General features: G+C 28.0%; 1 protein-coding gene across 1 annotated transcript; it reads right to left on the bottom strand.

Annotated features, from left to right (window-relative positions):
* Window positions 1–14,734: 14,734 nt before the first annotated feature.
* On the bottom strand, window positions 14,735–19,174 carry LOC138935146 (uncharacterized protein PF3D7_1120600-like). The gene is made up of 7 exons (XM_070299574.1): window positions 19,033–19,174; window positions 18,719–18,946; window positions 18,205–18,343; window positions 17,169–17,410; window positions 15,986–16,821; window positions 15,578–15,895; window positions 14,735–15,232 (listed from the first exon to the last, which is right to left on the bottom strand). The coding sequence occupies exons 1-7, from the start codon at window positions 19,172–19,174 to the stop codon at window positions 14,735–14,737; spliced, it is 2,403 nt and encodes an 800-aa protein (XP_070155675.1).
* Window positions 19,175–19,706: the final 532 nt, after the last annotated feature.

Here is a 19,706-nt window from a genome sequence, read left to right on the forward strand (position 1 = left end):
AAGCAGTGGTATCAACGCAGAGTACTAACGAGTCGCCAGTTATGCGTAACTAAGGACCGCGACGCTTCGTCTCAGCAGCGTTTATATGTAAGAATGCCCAAATATAATAATAAGACAATACTTTTCTAAATACAGCGCGAAAATTCTTAGAATTAAAAGTTTTTCTTCAATATTTTATAATTCATTGATATAAAATATTGAAGAAAAACTTTTAATTATAGAAAAGTATTGTCTTATTATTATATTTGGGCATTCTTATATACGGACGCTCCTGAGACAAAGCGTCGCGTTCCTTAGTTACGCGTATCTGGCGACTCGTTGCTAACGCACGAGCGGTGAGTGGGGGGGCAATAGGCGTGAGCCACGGAATCGGGCCGAAATGTGCAAGTAAATCCCAGCACTGATATATATATATATATATATATATATATATATATATATATATATATATATACCCAGTCAGCCAGATCTGTTCTAACAGATATTGCCAAGTGCTTGCTACAAATTATTGTCAGCAAAAAGGCTACAAATTTGGTACAAGAGTTGTTATTACCGATTAAGGTGGCAGATTGCCGCCAAGAATAAACCAAAGCTTGCTAACATAACTACACAGCAAATTGGCGACAGAAACCGAGCAAAGCTTGCTGACATGACTGACATCAGATTGTCGGCAAAAACTGAGCAGTATCTAGAGTGCGCAATCTGATGGCAAATTGGCAGCAAAAACCGAACAAAATCTGCAGCTTATTACAAAGTATTATAAAATAGTTCAGTCGCTTATCGCTATGCGGCGCGTTATTCATTATCTATACCCGTATTCAAATTCTTGTCATGAGTGTATATAAAGCCTACAAAATGCTAATAATATTATAATATATATATTTCTATCAGTTCAATTTTTGACATAATTCTTATACAGGAAATTCAGATATTGAATTGATTTTTGGCAAATCGGACAGATAATTGTTCGATTTTCACTTATTCAAAACAATTTCTGTCCAAAAAGATCTTTAATTTTATAAATTAAGTTATTTGAATTTACTTATATGTTTTAACATATTAATATATGATTTTATATAATGTCTAATTATCTAATGGTCATTTTATGACCAAAACTTATCATCATTTTGTTACTTAGGGTTAAGGCTTTAAATCTATTTAAATATATACTTTTATATGAATGGCCAAAAGCTGCAGAATTTGTTCGGTTTTTGCCGACAATCTGCTATCAGATTGTCTTGCGCAGATCTTGGTCGATTTTTGCCATCAATTTGGCGTCAAATCATATCAAGTTTTGCTCGGTTTTTGCCGTCAATTTGCTGTCAGGTTATGTCAACAAGCTTTGTCACCAAAACACAAGCTTAATGCGGACACAGATGGCACTGGATTTGTTACCAAGTTTTGAGCGAATTTGATGCCAATTTGGCAACAATTTGTTATCAAATTGCTTACTGGGTATATATATATATATATATATATATATATATATATATATATATACATATACATATATATATCGTGAGAAGAGAAGTTCCAGCATTTGTCAATTAAAAGGTCATCTTGGTGCTCTATATCCAGCAGCAAATCCACCAATTCAGCATCCAGGCAAATGAAGCCTGGACATTGTATTATGAGACCCAACGTGAAATCTCAATCAATGGCTAATTACTCTCGATAAATGAGAAGCCAAGCCAAGCACCAAGAGCCTTTCCGGCAAGCAGCATCTGTGTTTGTCCAGAGGATACGATAACTAGAAAAAAAGGAAAGAAGAAAGAAAAATATTCCATCTCTCTCACAGGGCAATAAAACCTCCAGACTACCGATACTGGTCAGTATTATATAAATATTACAACATATACAGTTTTTCTTACGCCATCAATGGGCATACATAAGAAAAGATAGTTTTGCATTAAGATTCTTTAATCAACGTATTAGATAAATGATTTATAACGACAAAATTTTTGTTAATACAAGAAGAATTATTGTTATTACGAGAAAAATTAAAAGAATAAGCAAAGAAAAAAATTTTATATATATTTTTGTAAAAGGAGAACGAAAGAAAAGAAGGCTTCTCTTTCCTCCTTCTTAATAAATAAAATCAACACGCATAAAAGTACATGCAATTTACGATACACTTTAGTAAATCGCGAAAGAAAGGAATCCATTTTTATTTCCCTTTTTTTTGCAAATGTTGGGTTTTTCCCCAACATTTGTCTAAGGATGAGGGTGTTACGTCCTGGCGACTCTACGATTCCTTTCTTCCGCGACGTTGCGGTAACGATCGTCAGTTGGTGATAAGAACGAACTGTTCAATAAGCAAAGCATCTTGTGCCATACGTTTCTTTTAAACACTGACATTTGTCAGTAACAATATCCACGAGTGGGAAAGACGCAAGGAAATCGGTGATGGAAACCATGCTGGTCTCGAGATCAACGTTAACCAACAGTAGTAGTAGCAATTACACAATCACCACACACACAGAAACAGTCATCGACTTCCCCCCAAATTACTCCCCAATATATCTTTCGGAACCATCTTATCCTGAACTGCCGCTTTCCCCCCGATCATTCTCCTCGTTGTCAACGATCATCCTTGAAAATTCACCCCCTCCTTCTCCTTCTTCGGAATTAGACGAGTTCGAGAAGGCAGTGCAGGACTCCCTAATCTAGAGGACGAATCCTGCTATCACTCCCTCTCCTTTCTTTCTCTCCTGAATCCGACGAATTCGAGAGAGCATTGGAAGAGTTCTGCCATGAACTCCCAGATCTCGATGACGAATCCTCATACCAATCCTAGAATAACGAAACCAACCTCTTAATATTCCTACTCACACTTACTTACACAAATTATTTTATTTTCTTTTTCTAACAGATATTTTGTAATAACCAGTCAGAAATTCAATATTAATAATAGAATCTTGCCTCATTATTCTGACTGATGTCCTCCGTACGATTGTAAAAACCGCGAACAACCAAACACACACCACACACACACCCATGCGCATATTAAAATAAATTGTTCTCATCATTTGATATAATGTACACCAAAGTAGTTTAATTTATTATGAATAAATTTATATTCTAATTTAAATCCAATCTTTATTAACCCCTCTCATTCTCCATTCAAAAGATTGCACCTGGTCCCATCCCGCGTAATAAAGATTAAATTCTTTTACCAAAAAGGGACCGCCGAGCGAACTTCTGAAAAACAGAGTAATAGCAACCCTAACGGTCGTTTACCTAATTTTCGGACTGTCAAGTTCGTTCGACCCGATTCTAACGCTTCGAAACGTTTAACTTCAGGATCATAAAGATAGTGATTGCGCCCTTCCACTGACTCATCCTTCCTCGAGTCTGGACGTAACACAAAAAATGAAACAAATTCTAATGAAATTACAAACATTTTTTCCTTGTGAAAAAATTAATGATAAAGACAGGTTTTGTACATCAAATTATATTTTATGTTTTACAGAAGTAACAATTAAAATTTGATTTTAGAGTTTTTCATATTTATAAACATATTTATTTTTACTTTTTAGGAAGTTTGCTTGTTTAATTATAGTGTTATGCATCAAATAAAATGTACTTTAATCAAAATGTACTAATTTCTTTTACAGAGTTATAAATTGTCATGGTTTTGTAATTAAAAGTCAGTACAGAGTAGAAGAGAAAATGAGATGTTTGGCTTGTAAAAAAAGTTGGAAGATGTTATTAAGAAAAAGACATAATTTGACACTAATGCAAAAATTAAGAAATAAAAATAAAAGATTACAAGTATCAAATATAAATTACAAACATCGGGAGAAGAGGCTTCGAAACAAAGTATATTAAATACATATTTTTTACAAGATGAAATTATCATTGAAATTTTCATTGAAATTCAAATTTCAACTTAATATAATTTTGTATAGACTGTAAAATTGTATAACAAAATAACAGATTTGAAAGACAAATGTTCTAAATGTAACAAAAAAGTAATCGAGGCTGTTATTTTAAAATTACCACAAAATCAACAACTGGCAGTTCAAGCTTGTTTTGCGGCAACGAAATTAAAAGATAAAAAGGGCATTAGATATTCTAAATGAATGGATATATGAATGCATTCTTTTTCGGATTGAAAGCGCAAAAACATACAATCATTTGAGATCTCGCAATATTCTAACACTACTTTCAATTAAAACGCTAAATCGTTATATCAAGAATATAAAGGTTGTTACGGTTTCCAAATGAGCATATTTGAAATGTTAAAAAAGAAAACGGCAAACATAGAACCTAACGATGTGCAAGATATATATACAACATTTGATTTACAAAAATCTATTTTGTTAATATATAAAAACATTTTTTATTATGAAACATTGCTTTTTAGATCATCGAATAACTACAGAAAGAATGTAATTTTTACATAACAGTGTATCGACAAATATTATATATTTTAATAGTCAAAATAATTTTTTATAGATGTTTTATTGGTGGATAAAATGAAATTATCGAAAACTTTATATTTTAATCGCTTTGTAGATTTAGGTCAATATACTTCGGAAGAACAAAAAAAAAGGAGACCATACCCATATTGGTTCTTATGTTTCAGCCCTTGAAAGGAACATGGGTTAAATCTTTGGCTTGCTTCTTGAATGTTGGCAACACAAGTGCATTAATTTTGCACAAAATTATTATGGAGTGCATTATTCTATTAGAATAATCTGGACTTTAAGTAGACGCTGTAATATCAGATGGAGCATCATGGAATCGATCTATGTGGAACATATTTGGAGTAACGGAAGAATGTGTTAGTGTACAGCATATTGTAGATATAGAAAGACGCTTGTGGTTTATTTCTGATTTTCCACATTTGATAAAATGTCTCCGAAATTATTTTTCTCAGTTTGATCGATATGCAGGAATTTGTGTGAGTTAAAAAATTTGTCTATTGTCTATTGTCTATTGTTTATTGTCAACTACAATATATAATTGACATTAAACAATTTTATATTGTTATTTTTCGTTACATATAGACTCCGGATGGTGTAGTTTCTTTAAAACATTGGTATGCGATACTTGACATCGAAAATCCTCACGGTTTTAACTTAAAATGTAGTTATCATTTGGATGAACATCATATCATATTTAAATATTATCAAAAAATGAATGTTGCAATGGCATTTCGAGTATGTAGATTAAGTATCTGTTTCTCATTATGCGTAATTTGATTGCGTTGACAAAGATGTTATTATAATTATATTTAAATATACTTATGCGATTTTTATTAGTTTTTCAGTGTAGCACCTACCATGCAAATATTCAAGGAAGCAAATGTTCATTATGATTTAAATGATGCCGATAGATCAATCAAATTCTGCAAAAGAGTGAATGCATTAATCACTGCCATGTATAGTCGCACTCCTAAGAATTCGTTATGACCGGATAACTAAATCGGTAATCTTATATAAGTGTAAATATTGCAAGTAACTTTATAATGTAGTAATTGTGACATTGTTGAATTACATAAAATTTTAATCAATTTTTAATTTTTTTAACTACGTTTTTTGTGATTATATCAATATATATGTTTGAACTTTGCAGGATATCGAAGATTTCTTAAATTTTTTATTTCAATGGGAAAAAGAAGCTAAAGAAATGCAATATAGTTTTATAACTGAGCAAACTTGTTACGGTTTAAAAATTTCCCTGAAAACTACTCTTGAGATTTGTTCTTTTTTTATTCATAAGTGTAGATTTGAGTACCTAATGACATCTAGACTAAATCAAGACAGCTTAAAGGTATATTTCTTTTTTTAAATATTTTATTTTTTTCAAAATGTTAATAAAATTTATAATATATAATTTATAATTATTTTTATAGAGATTTTTTGGGATGATGCGAAATTGTTGTGGTTCCAACGACCATCTTGACTCTCAGTTATTTATACAAATGTATAGGTTGATATCAATGTATTCCCTAATAAAACCCCCAAAAAATTGTAACGTGTCTACTGGAGAATTAATGAACGTTCTTATAAATATCAAAGATATAAAAGATATAAAAGAAAGAGAAGAACAGTGGATAGGTCAGATAGATACTATCTTGGACAGAGGAAGAAATAGTGAAATGTTGGAATATGCCCCATCAATTCTTAATGATCATGATTCGCATCTATGTACTACTTCAGATTACATTCTGACGTATTGGGTTGAGTAAAAAGTCATTGCGTATTTTTGCAACAGATGGCATTAGTTCAGTTTTGGCAGTACTAGAGTCATTCACACACATTTTTATCATATATCGTTTAACAGCTGACGATTTAAGCTTCATTCTAAAAAAAAAATTGAGCGATTTGGTTGAGTTTTGAAGATTTTACAACAAGTTGAAGATGGAAGACCAAACTGTGCATTTTCGCCATATTTTACTGTTTTACTTCCGTAAAGGGAAGAACGCGCGTCAAGCTTGTGAAAAATTGCGTAAAGTTTACGGTGACGATGCTCTACAAGAACGTCAGTGCCAAAACTGGTTCAAGAAATTCCGCGCTGGTGATTTTGATCTCAAAGATGCTCCTCGGTCAGGAAGGTCCACCGAGGTTGATGACGACAAAATAAAGGCATTGATCAAGTCAAACCCACGTTACACGACACAAGAGATTGCAGAAACATTGAAGATCAGTCAAAAAAGTGTTCACGTCCACCTAAAGAAGCTGGGATACGTAAGCAAGCTCGATATTTGGATTCCTCATGAACTCAAAGAAGTTCATTTGACGGCGCGTATAAACATCTGCGATATGCTCATGAAACGTGAAGAAAACGATCCTTTTTTGAAACGAATGATAACTGGTGATGAGAAGTGGATTGTTTATAACAATGTGGAACGCAAACGGTCTTGGTGATGATTCGCCTCAAACGACTTCAAAAGCAGAACTTCATCAGAGGAAGGTTATGCTCTCAGTGTGGTGGGATTGGAAGGGTGTGGTGTTTTTTGAGCTCCTACCAAGGAACCGAACAATCAATTCGGATGTGTACTGTCGGCAATTGAACAGTTTGAACGAATCTGTCATCCAGAAACGTCCGGAGCTCGTCAATTGTAAAGGAGTTGTGTTCCATCACGACAACGCGAGACCACACACATCTTTGACGACCCGTCAAAAATTATTGGAGCTTGGATGGGATGTGTTGCCCCACCCAGCATACTCGCCTGACCTTGCGCCGTCAGACTTCCACTTGTTTCGCTCTCTTCAAAACTTCTTGCGTGGAATAACGTTAAATTCAGATGAGGCGGTAAATCAGCACCTTGTTCAGTTTTTCGCCAATAAAGACAAGTCCTTCTACGAACGGGGAATTATGAAGCTCACCGAAAGATGGCAAAAGGTCATCGAACAAAGCGGAAAATATATCATTGATTGATCTTTGTTCTTTATATAAATAAATGACTTTGAAAAACATACAAAAAATACGCAATGACTTTTTACTCAACCCAATACATTGCTGGATATGTGGCAAGAAAAGGAAATAGATTTGTGAAAAATATAGATAATAATGAAAACGTTATTTGCGAAGAATGTTTGAAGACATTGGTTTTAGAACCAAATGATGTAATACTAGAAAGACATAAATTAATTGAAATAAAAACAAAAGGATATTTAATAAATCCTTCGCTGGCTTTATTTAATTTGCTATCAAGTCTAGAAAAAGGGATAATAGAGGCAACAAAATGTGGAGAAATTAATGTTAACACATTATTTAAAATTATGGGATTGATTGACGAAGAAAAAAATCCTGTAACTCTCATCGGCTGTTAAAAACGAATTACGAATTTACCAAAAATATTATCCGTTTTTATTTAGTAACACGTATGTTTTTTCTAGTTAAGCAAGCGAACAGAAATGATAATATTGAAAGAGAAAAAGCAAAGAAAAAAGAAAAAGTTTAAAATTAGTTCAATCAAATATTCTTAATATTACAAATATGAATCCTCAAATTAAAGAAACAAATGCAGTTGAAACTGTGATACAAATGAAAACAAATAGAAAAAGGCGTAAAATGACTATATAAAATCAAATAAAAATAACTTGTTTATTATTTCAAAACTTGTTTCTTATTTTAGAGTTTATTTCTGATAATTTTTAAAATAATATAATATATGTATTTCTTTTTAAGTATTTTTAATACAGTTTTATATTAAAAATGTTTATTTTGCAGAATAAAAAGAAATATAATTTTATTGTTTGATACAATTTACGTCATATTTATTCCAATCCCTGTCTTACAATAAACATTCATATATATACTCAAATATATGCATGTAATTTACAATAGAATAGCATGATATTTCATATGCGCTACTGTTTATATCTACAAATAGCAATAAGATTTTAAAATGTAATATGAATTAAAATATTGAAATATCTATTGCATATTATAATCAAACTTAAGCTAACTTCATACATGTTTAATTATTATTATAATTCATCAATAATTTTTAAAAATTCATTTAATTCCACAATATTAACAATTACAATAAATTTCGAAAGAGAATGTATTTTATTATCTATATAAATATTAACGTGTCCATCTTGCAAAAAAGCAATTCTTTCTCATATACTGTAATCACTTTCTACTTTTTGGAAACCAAAAAACACTTCATTTCCTCTTGAATAACTCTATTCCGTACAGTATAAGGAAGTGTAATCAACTCTATATTATCTTGCAAGTATTTAAAACTATTGTGTTCTTCATTTTTAGATTTCATTATATTTCTTTGTCAAAGACTAAAAAATAATGAAATGTATTATTTTTCTACGTAATATTAATATTTTTATTGATTGCAACTAATTTTGCAATTTTTATTTCTCTTTCTTATAACTATTTCCATTGTAAATAAATAAAATATTATATGTTATAATATCTTTCAATATTATTACTTCTTTCTCTCTACAGCAATATACATATAATAAATATCGTTGGAAAGAAACGCCTAAATGCAAATTTAAATCGGAGAGACGAAAAAAAATATATATATGGTTGCGTTCTCACGGGAATGGGCGATGGAGGGGCCCATTTTATATTTTCAATATTCAGAATATTATAAAAATATATTCTGTTACGATCAAGACAAACAATTTATTATAAATCTTTATTACAAATATATAAACATCGACAGCACAAATATTTCCCCTGGGGACATCCTGGGGTTATCCAGTGAATATTTATAGGACATTAATACTTATTATAATATTTAAGTTTTTTAAATTATATTAAATAGCCGACAAAACTAAAAATAATTATGTATGCATATAAAATTTTTATAAATATATTTATAATATCTTAAAACATCCTACAAATGTCCTCAACAATCCTTGACACATTCAGGATGATTCTGAGGATGTTTTGTGCTGTCTGGGTATATATATATACACAAATCGATTATTTTGGGGACCTTTTTTTTTCGATTAAAATGACAATTGTATACATTGCGTAATTAGCTATTGATTTGTGTATTTTACATGTATTTAATATATGATACCTAATAATGGATATACGTACAGATAAGTATATAGTGATTACTTCAGGGACTTTAGATGTATATTGATTACTTTGGGGTATTTTATATTCTGAAAGAAAAAGAGAATATAAACTTATTCTAAATATGATTTAAAAGGACAGAAACATATATTATTTACGACACAATTGTTATCAAAGATGATTACATAAATAAAAAAGAAATTATATTTTCTATATAAAAAAAATTTCCAGTAACAATATATTTTAACGTTACTGTTTTTATCAAACGATTTAATGTGTTAAATTTTATTTATTTTAAAAAGAGATCCAAAGATTTTAAAGAGATCCAAAGTCTTTGTAGAACTCAAAAAAGAAAGTATTTTATTTAGCCATGCTGCGATTGTTCACTGTTTTCGCTGATTAATTATTCGTACTTCATTAATGTGATTGACCAATTGTTATATCGTTAATATTACATGTCTGTTCTTCTTTTAAATCATATTTAAACATATTAAAATAAGTTTATATTCAGAATATATGAAATACACATTCTAAAATAATCAATATACATCTAAAGTTCGCAAACTAATCATTATATATTTATCTGTACATATATCCATTATTAGATAATTAATTTTTTTATTCACAAAAATATTATTTTTTATTTTCTCATCTTATCTACTACAAAAGTCATTTTATCCACATACGGGGCAAAACGATGAAACTGATCTCAAAAAATTTAAATACAAAAAATCTGATTTATTTATGAAATTTTCAATTTCTGCAGATGATAAGCAAAACTTCAACTAATGAAGAGAAATAAATCATTATTTTTGCATCATTACACAAATCAGGAAAAATCAACAAACCTTAAGACGAATATCACATAAGAGTGGAACTTGTATTCGAAACATTTTTTCTCGTATTTTCTTCAATTTTTAAATTATCTGTTTGCAAAATTAAAAGCGGGACATCCTATATACATATATAAAAATATAATTAATTAAAAATGAGTATATACTAAGAAATGTAATTATTGTATACATTAACAAATATGGCCATTTTCTATATATTTAATTATACATGTTGAGAAAGAGAGAGAGAGAGAGAGAGAGAGAGAGTGAGAGAGAGAGATTGTCCCCGAAATAACCATTGCGTTCATAAATTGTCCTCAAAATAATCGGTACATATAATTTGCATAAATATATAAAATAATCTATATAAATATAAAATGTATATAACTACATAAAAGAATATGACAATGACAATATTTTTAAAAAAATATTAAATATCGCTCTCACATCTTTAGAAAATATTAGCACAAAAAAATCTACTTCATATCATTCATGTTTCGGATGTAAAACGAGATCTAAAAAAGTATAAATCCTTATAGTTCCTCCACTTTTTATGCAAAGCGAGGTTCACTCTATATTTTACGTCCGGTGTTTTCGATGCGAAACAGAGTCTAAAAATTCTCTTTCTTTATTAATTCTTTATATAATTCTTTAAATAATTTTATTTTCTATTCTAATATATTTCACATTCAAAAAATCAATGTGTATGGTTTCGATTCTCTTTCGTCCATGCATTCATTTGACATAAAAGTAAAATAATTGTTTTAATACAATTTATATAAAGATCGATAATAAAAAAAAATTAATATATGAGATATATGCTACCCATATTAAATACATACATCACATCATATTTACATACACACACACAAACACATGCGCGCGCGCGCCATGCATACATACGCACTTATACACTTAATACAATACAATAGTATAAAAACACGCATTCAGCTATATTTATAATTTTGTGACTTTTATGGCAATAATGTGTACGATTTATAGACATAATACCTGTACAACTATATCTATATTAACCAAGATATTTTAAATAAAAGTAAAAAAAATATTTTTATTATTTGAAATATTTAAATTAAAGTTTTGCACAGAGATCTTTTTTAATAACGTGTTAAAGATCTTCTGTTTAATACATCACAGATTATAGGAAGTAAAAAATTTGTACGTCTATTAATGAATAAGTTACGTGAAATTAAAAATTACTTTTCCAAATATTTTTTTGATTAATTTCTGCTTGTAACGAAAATCTTTTTAAATATGTTTATTTGCAAGCATTTATGATTTGCAAGCACTATATTTTTATTAAATTTTATAACAATTTGAGAATGGATACGATGGTTGCAAAATCTGACCTTAGAGCGCAATCTAAAAAACTCAATTTAAAAAAAATATATAAATGTTATAAAAATTTATTTCCTAGAAAAATGTCATTTCCAAGAGTTTAATAAGCAAGTTTGTTTATATCGTTTTGTTACATATGTATATGCACCCAGTAAGCAATTTGATAACAAATTGTTGCCAAATTGGCATCAAATTCGCTCAAAACTTGGTAACAAATCCAGTGCCATCTGTGTCCGCATTAAGCTTGTGTTTTGGTGACAAAGCTTTTGGCCATTCATATAAAAGTATATATTTAAATAGATTTAAAGCCTTAACCCTAAGTAACAAAATGATGATAAGTTTTGGTCATAAAATGACCATTAGATAATTAGACATTATATAAAATCATATATTAATATGTTAAAACATATAAGTAAATTCAAATAAATTAATTTATAAAATTAAAGATCTTTTTGGACAGAAATGTTTGAATAAGTAAAAATCGAACAATTATCTGTCCGATTTGCCAAAAATCAATTCAATATCTGAATTTCCTGTATAAGAATTATGTCAAAAATTGAACTGATAGAAATATATATATGATAATATTATTAGCATTTTGTAGGCTTTATATACACTCATGACAAGAATTTGAATACGGGTATAGATAATGAATAACGCGCCGCATAGCGATAAGCGACTGAACTATTTTATAATACTTTATAATAAGCTGCAGATTTTGTTCGGTTTTTGCTGCCAATTTGCCATCAGATTGCGCACTCTAGATCCTGCTCAGTTTTTGCCGACAATCTGATGTCAGTCATGTCAGCAAGCTTTGCTCGGTTTCTGCCGCCAATTTGCTGTGTAGTTATGTTAGCAAGCTTTGCTTGATTCTTGCCGGCAATCTGCCAGCTTAATCGGTAATAACAACTCTTGTACCAAATTTGTAGCCTTTTTGCTGTCAATAATTTGTAGCAAGCACTTGGAAATATCTGTTAGAACAGACCTGGCTGACTGGGTTAATATGTTAAAACATATAAGTAAATTCAAATAACTTAATTTATAAAATTAAAGATCTTTTTGGACAGAAATTGTTTTGAATAAGTGAAAATCGAACAATTATCTGTCCGATTTGCCAAAAATCAATTCAATATCTGAATTTCCTGTATAAGAATTATGTCAAAAATTGAACTGATAGAAATATATATATTATAATATTATTAACATTTTGTAGGCTTTATATACACTCATGACAAGAATTTGAATACGGGTATAGATAATGAATAACGCGCCGCATAGCGATAAGCGACTGAACTATTTTATAATACTTTGTAATAAGCTGCATATTTTGTTCGGTTTTTGCTGCCAATTTGCCATCAGATTGCGCACTCTAGATCCTGCTCAGTTTTTGCCGACAATCTGATGTCAGTCATGTCAGCAAGCTTTGCTCGGTTTCTGTCGCCAATTTGCTGTGTAGTTATGTTAGCAAGCTTTGGTTTATTCTTGGCGGCAATCTGCCACCTTAATCGGTAATAACAACTCTTGTACCAAATTTGTAGCCTTTTTGCTGACAATAATTTGTAGCAAGCACTTGGCAATATCTGTTAGAACAGACCTGGCTGACTGGGCATATAATCGTAATTGCAGATTCCTAATTTCAGTAAACAAATAAAAAATATGCATCAATATCATATCAATATCAAATAATTTATTCATATATTTTCTATACGTTTTACATATTTTATTTATCCTTTGTATTAAATTTTATTTTATACTAAATAGTTTGTACTAAACAAAACATATAGTTTTTTTTATTTATAACATATAATAAAATATCGTTATATTTTCATAACATGTATAGATGCTTTTCACCTCTTTATACTTAATACAAGACATTAAAATATTAAAATACATTTGTACTTGACTACAAACTATTAACGTTAAATTAAAAAGTTGAACTTTTGAATTAACCACTAAAACAAAAAAACGAAATTTTTAAAATAAAACAAAAATTTTTTCAATTATGTGAATTGAAGAGATTGAGGTAACAAAATATTTTTTGTTTCTTCCAAATAATTAATATTTTAAATTATATTCTTATTATAAAAATTATTATTTAAATTTATATAATTTTTATATTATTATACATTATTATATAAATTATATAAATTTAATAATTATATTTAAGCAACTGCAAACATCGTAATAAGAGAGTTTTAAACACTTTATAAATATTTATCAAAACAAAAATAAATCTTCTGTTAATTGTTAAACAGAAACATTGTTGATTGTTAAGCAAGAAAAATAAATCGTAGAATTTAAAATTCAATACGTAAAATCTTTTGCTCATTGTTAAACAAAAACATTGTTCATCGTTAAACAACAAAAATAAATCGTAAAATTTAAAACTTAGTACGTAAAATCTTTTGCTGATTATTAAACCAGGTTTTTACTTGGTTCACAGTTCGTGTTTGTAAACAAGAATTAGCTGCTATTAAAGCTGCAATTTCTTTATTTGTAGGGCATTTATAAGTATTTAGATATGTGCCAAATTTTCTCAGCACTATATTTTTTTCTGCGTCATTCCAACGTGTACGTTTGCACTTCAATTGTATTTCATTTTCTGTAAGAAGATAAATTTTTTAGATAATATATATATATATATATATATATATATATATATATATATATATATATATATATATAGAATTAGATAATTAATCTAAATAAAACTTGTACGTCAATATATAATGATAATTATAAAACTTTAACTTATTAAATATGTATATAGGATAGAAGTATATATGTAAAATTAAAATAATGCGTAAATGAATGATTTCGAATTCAATCATGTATAGAATTAACACACTTACTGTTATATAATTTTTTTAGATCTTTTGTAATCTCACTTTTCTTTCTTTTCGGAGCGAGATTGTTGTTAATAAGTAGATAGGAAGATTCTATAAATAATATAGTATTGTTAATTATATCTATATAAAAACAATTGTTTTCCTTTTATTTAAAATTTAATATCTATAAAGCAGCGATAATGATTGCTATTTCATACCTTGCGTGTTATTATTATCTAAATTATTATTAGCTAGATCATCGTCAGCATTAGTATCATTTAAACTGATATCACTATTATTATAGCTGATACTATCATTATCATGGTCATGAGTATTGCTATCATCTATATCAGAGCTATCTATATCAGAGTTACTATTATTTGTACCGAGTGCAGCTTCCAGATATTTACTGATATTAAGAATATCAGCTTCTTTTTGAGGTAATCTATAGTACTTTTTATGTATATTTTCTTGGTGTCCCATAAAATTCGCTAATTCGTATATTTCATGTTCTGTTAATTTTAATTTGTGACAATTAGTTGCGATATGTTTTCTAAGAAGAGTACCACGTAGTCTTTCAGGATGATCAGCTCCACACTCATATGCAAATTTCCGCATCTGGTCACATGCTCTTAAAAATTTAAATCTTTGCTTATTGAAACCTGCTATTCCAAAAATATATGGATTTTTTGGATGTACATTAGCCTGATTTCGGCATTGTATAAATAATTTTATACAATCTAAAACATCAGATTGTAATAAAACGGGAACAGGACGACCTAACTTCCCTCTAATTTGAAATCGCACATATTTACGTGCAATTTCTTTGGCTGAATCTGAAAGGGATTTAAAAAGATCCGGATCACTTTGTTCATTTAAATCTTCATAAGTATAAAAATCTTCCAATAATATTCTTTGTATTTCACATATTGCACGTTTTCTGTTATATATTTGCATAGAAATTAATATACATTCACCCAGAGCTTGCCATACATTATAAGAAAATTTCTCTTTCAAAATCTTATATGCTTCACATCTCTTAGTATTTACATAATTATAAAGCTTTTTTATATCGTTTATGCTTGGAGCTATTTCCACTTTTTGTCGTGTGATATGTGCTCTTGTTTCCATTACTGTTTTATTAACTGAATGGCCAAAGTCTTCTTTACGAAGCGAAAGAAAATCTTCAACTAGAATCTTTTTAATAGAATCGTGATTTTTAATACATTGTGATCGCCATAATTCACCGACTTCTTTTAATAATGTACCTAATTGAAATGCTGTAGAAGCAGCACCAAATTTCTGAGTTTCTGGATTATATCGAGCTACTCGATATACTGCTTTAATGCAGTCATCGTAATATTTTGGCTGATACAATTAGGCAAAATCCGTAATTTCATTATTTATGTTTTTTAATGCTTGTAGAAACCGTCCAAGTGTTCGTAATCTGTTTCGCACCATATCGTGTTGATGCTGAGGCTTATATTTCATACAAAGTTTATTACCATATCGAATAATTAACTCGTCATATCTTATGAGACGTGTAATAGAATCTTCTCTTAATACCGGAAAAATCATTTTTTTTAGAGTTTGAGAAGCTATTTCATTAATTCTTCCGAGAATTGTCCGTCCCAAAACTGTAATTGTTCGATTTTTAGGATATTTTAAATTTACACACTTTCGAGTATGATTACGTAAGGTGTTCTTCGAAAAAAATCCATAGCATTTGATACACACTCCATATTCACTAGCTTTCTTATTAAATTTAATGTTCGGTCGTCTAACACCATGTAATTTGCCATCATTTAACATTTTGTCCGTATTTAATTGAAATTCTCCTTGCCGGCGTATTGTTTCAATTATTCTTTTACGTTCAAGACATCCTTTTGGCAATTGAGCGAATTTTTTAACATCTTCTTCATTACGATGTACATTTTCTAAATGTCTTGCAATTTTTGATTTTGGTAATTTACAAAAAAGACAGTAGTATTTCTTTATGCCACTACAAGAATTATCAATCGTAAGCTGTGCATCATCACATCCCGACGTACCCGGTGCATTTGCCGTTGACGATAGATTTAATAAAGTCGATCTGCGTAAGTTATTAGATATGTTTGTTTCATTTTCGTTTATATGTTCGTTGCTTAGTTCGCCGTCATTGCTTTCATAATCAGTATCACTTGTTGAATCTTCCGATGGTTCATAATCTCTATCAAGATTGTTATCATCTTTGATATTTTCGGTATTTTGTTCTTCCTCCAGTTTATCTTCCGTTTGTTTTATATTTTCTAATTCTATTAAACATTAAAATTTTACTGTATGTTTAATTAAATATATTAGCTCATTTTATATGTATATGTATAATATACTATATATTAAATATCATTATATATATATATATATATATATATATATATATATATATATATATATGTCACATATATCACATATGTATAATGTATATATATAAATATATATATATATATATATATATATATATATATATATATATACATATACATTATTTATAGCATGAATTAACCATTGTATAATGTGAATTGAATAACAATGTTTTAATAAAACATAAATATGATATTTAAGCAAAATATTATTAATAAAATCAAAATTATTATTAACTTACTATTGATAATATTTTCTATTTCAGGAAAATTTTCTATCGTATATGTATTATTGAGAAGTATTGATTCATCCATTATAAAAGATATATTGTTAATATCACTATAGTTTAACAAGTAGTTTCCTTTCTTTTCATTATTTTCAATCTGTTTTAAAATTGATTCTTCGTCAAATATAGATAAATTTAGCAGGTCGCTTTGAGATTCATACCTATAATCAAATATAATATACATATTTATGATATAACTTTTACATATTATATAAAAATGCATATAATAAATTTTGATGTAAACTAATCACAAAAAGAAAAGTGGAAATAAAAAATAAAAAAATATCTGCAGCACAACAAGTAGAAAATATGCTTTGCATAAAAATTTCTTTCGCCACCAAAAAAAGTAAAATATTCTCAACAATATAGTAATTTATAGAGCATATAATACATACACATAAGCAATTTATAGTATATTTATGAAAATAGAAAAATCAACCATATTAAAACAAAACTATGCATATATGTATATGTGTGTGTTTATACAGATGTGAAAAACTTGAGTTATAAACTATCGCGGATATAAAATAATAAAGTAAAACTTTCTTAAACTAGCGAAAAAAGTATTTTTGACAAAAAGATGTTTGCAAGAAAAACAACATTTTAAGAAATTTTTTATATAAGAAGTTAATTATTCATATATGTTGTAAACTCTCATATGTATAAAGTTTGTTTATATATCTAATAAAAAATCTGCTTTAGAAATAAAATATATACATATATATTTTCATTATTGACAACTTTCACAAGTATTGATATTATACTATATAATATAAAATTATGTATTTCATATTTGCTTACAAAATAGAATTCTGCTGTCTTAGATTATGTCAAATTCTTCACATAATTTTATAACTCCGCAACTCCTAACAGAGGAAATTATAGTTCACTACACATATCTAATAACTAATAAATTATTTGAATTTTGGAATTATAACAATAATATTATGCAATATTAAGAGAATTTACATATAAGAATATACATATTTACCTGCACATTTCTGGCTTTATTGTAATTATTTTAGCATTATTTTCCTTGTTATTACATATTAAATCTTCATTAGAATTTTTATTATTTGGTAAGTTTTTGTAAAATGCGCGGTTAAATGCAGCAAGTAAAAATGGATGATCTATAAAAAATAACCAGATGTTGAAACAAAATTTTCAAAATAATAGATTAAAAAAGTAGACAAATACTGATAAGTAAACTAATATTGGTAAACGTGATAAGTACGATTACTGTAAAATATTTCAAATAGAGGTCAAAATTTATCTATCAGATATTTATTTTCGAATTTGAATTATTTTGTGTACTATTAAACAATTGTTTATTTTTTACTCTTCCGATAATTTTATGAAACATTTTGTTATAATTTACGTAGTTTATTTTACTACTTTCAATTCCATTTGTTTATGTATTAATATATAATATGCAATAATACGCAGACATTACGTTTATATTTTTTAATTGACGATTTTTTATGACACAAAAATTAAATATATACCTGTATCTCCTAATTCATTCTGTTCATTATCATATGATTGTAATTTACTCTTTCTTTTAATTTCATGGCTATTGCATAGTTCATTATTATTCTTGCTTTCATTTTTTTGTAAAATGATATCTAAGCGTATATTACTTTTATCCTTCATTTTCGTTTCTATAGTTGTTTCATTCCTATTATCCATATTTCTATCTTCACAATTGTTTTGCGAGACATACATTTTACTAGCTGTGCAAATAATAATAACATTACATGCATACAATCGCAGATTAAAAGTTTTTAATAAATATTTTAAATATAATAATTCAACATACATGATTTATCTTGCAGAGTATCATGTAACTTAATTTTTTTATTTTTCTTATCCATGTGATCATCCGGTTCTTCACTATCATTATTACGCAGATTAATATCTAAATTTATTTTACTTCCTTTTATCTTTTCTATTTTTACCATTATTTCGCTTTTGTTTTTTTCACAGTTATTAAATATTTCAATTTGATCTTCTCTTTTTCTTTTTTTATGATTTGCATTTAACTTATTTTTACAACTGCAATTAATAATTTCAAAAATTATGACATATTATTAATAATTTTAATAATTATTATTTTGGCATGATAATTAGCAATCGAAAGATTTTAATGGAAATAAAATAAAAATATAATAATAATATAATAATTCAATGATTAGATTTCAAATTCTCTACAAGCATTCAGCAACCAGCATATAAAATAAAAAATATAAAATTTATAATAAGATTATAAATTAAAAAAAGAAAATACCTTTTATTTGAAATTTGTTTAATAATACTTTTTCTTCTATTATGATTGGAAGCTGTCGCTTTTTAAAGTGCGTTTCATCTAATTTATAAACAAAGATATCAGAAAATTATATAATAATGTTACAAATATTGGATAAGTTTTATTTGATATAATTTTCAAAAATAATAATATTATAGCGTCTTCCATTGGGAAAAACTTGCAGCACT

Source organism: Polyergus mexicanus, unplaced genomic scaffold (genome assembly GCF_030449975.1).
Source record: "Polyergus mexicanus isolate NDT 795.1 unplaced genomic scaffold, iyPolMexi1.0 SCAF_7, whole genome shotgun sequence".
Lineage (NCBI taxonomy): Eukaryota > Metazoa > Arthropoda > Insecta > Hymenoptera > Formicidae > Polyergus > Polyergus mexicanus.

Coding starts and splice junctions, on each gene's coding strand:
- LOC138935146 (XM_070299574.1), bottom strand. CDS start 19,174: ATGGTAAAAATAGAAAAGATAAAAGGAAGTAAAATAAATTTAGATATT. Junction 15,896..15,985: donor CTCAGCATCAACACGATATG/GTGCGAAACAGA, acceptor TAATTGTATCAG/CCAAAATATTACGATGACTG. Junction 15,233..15,577: donor TAAAAAAGCTTTATAATTAT/GTAAATACTAAG, acceptor TGCCGAAATCAG/GCTAATGTACATCCAAAAAA.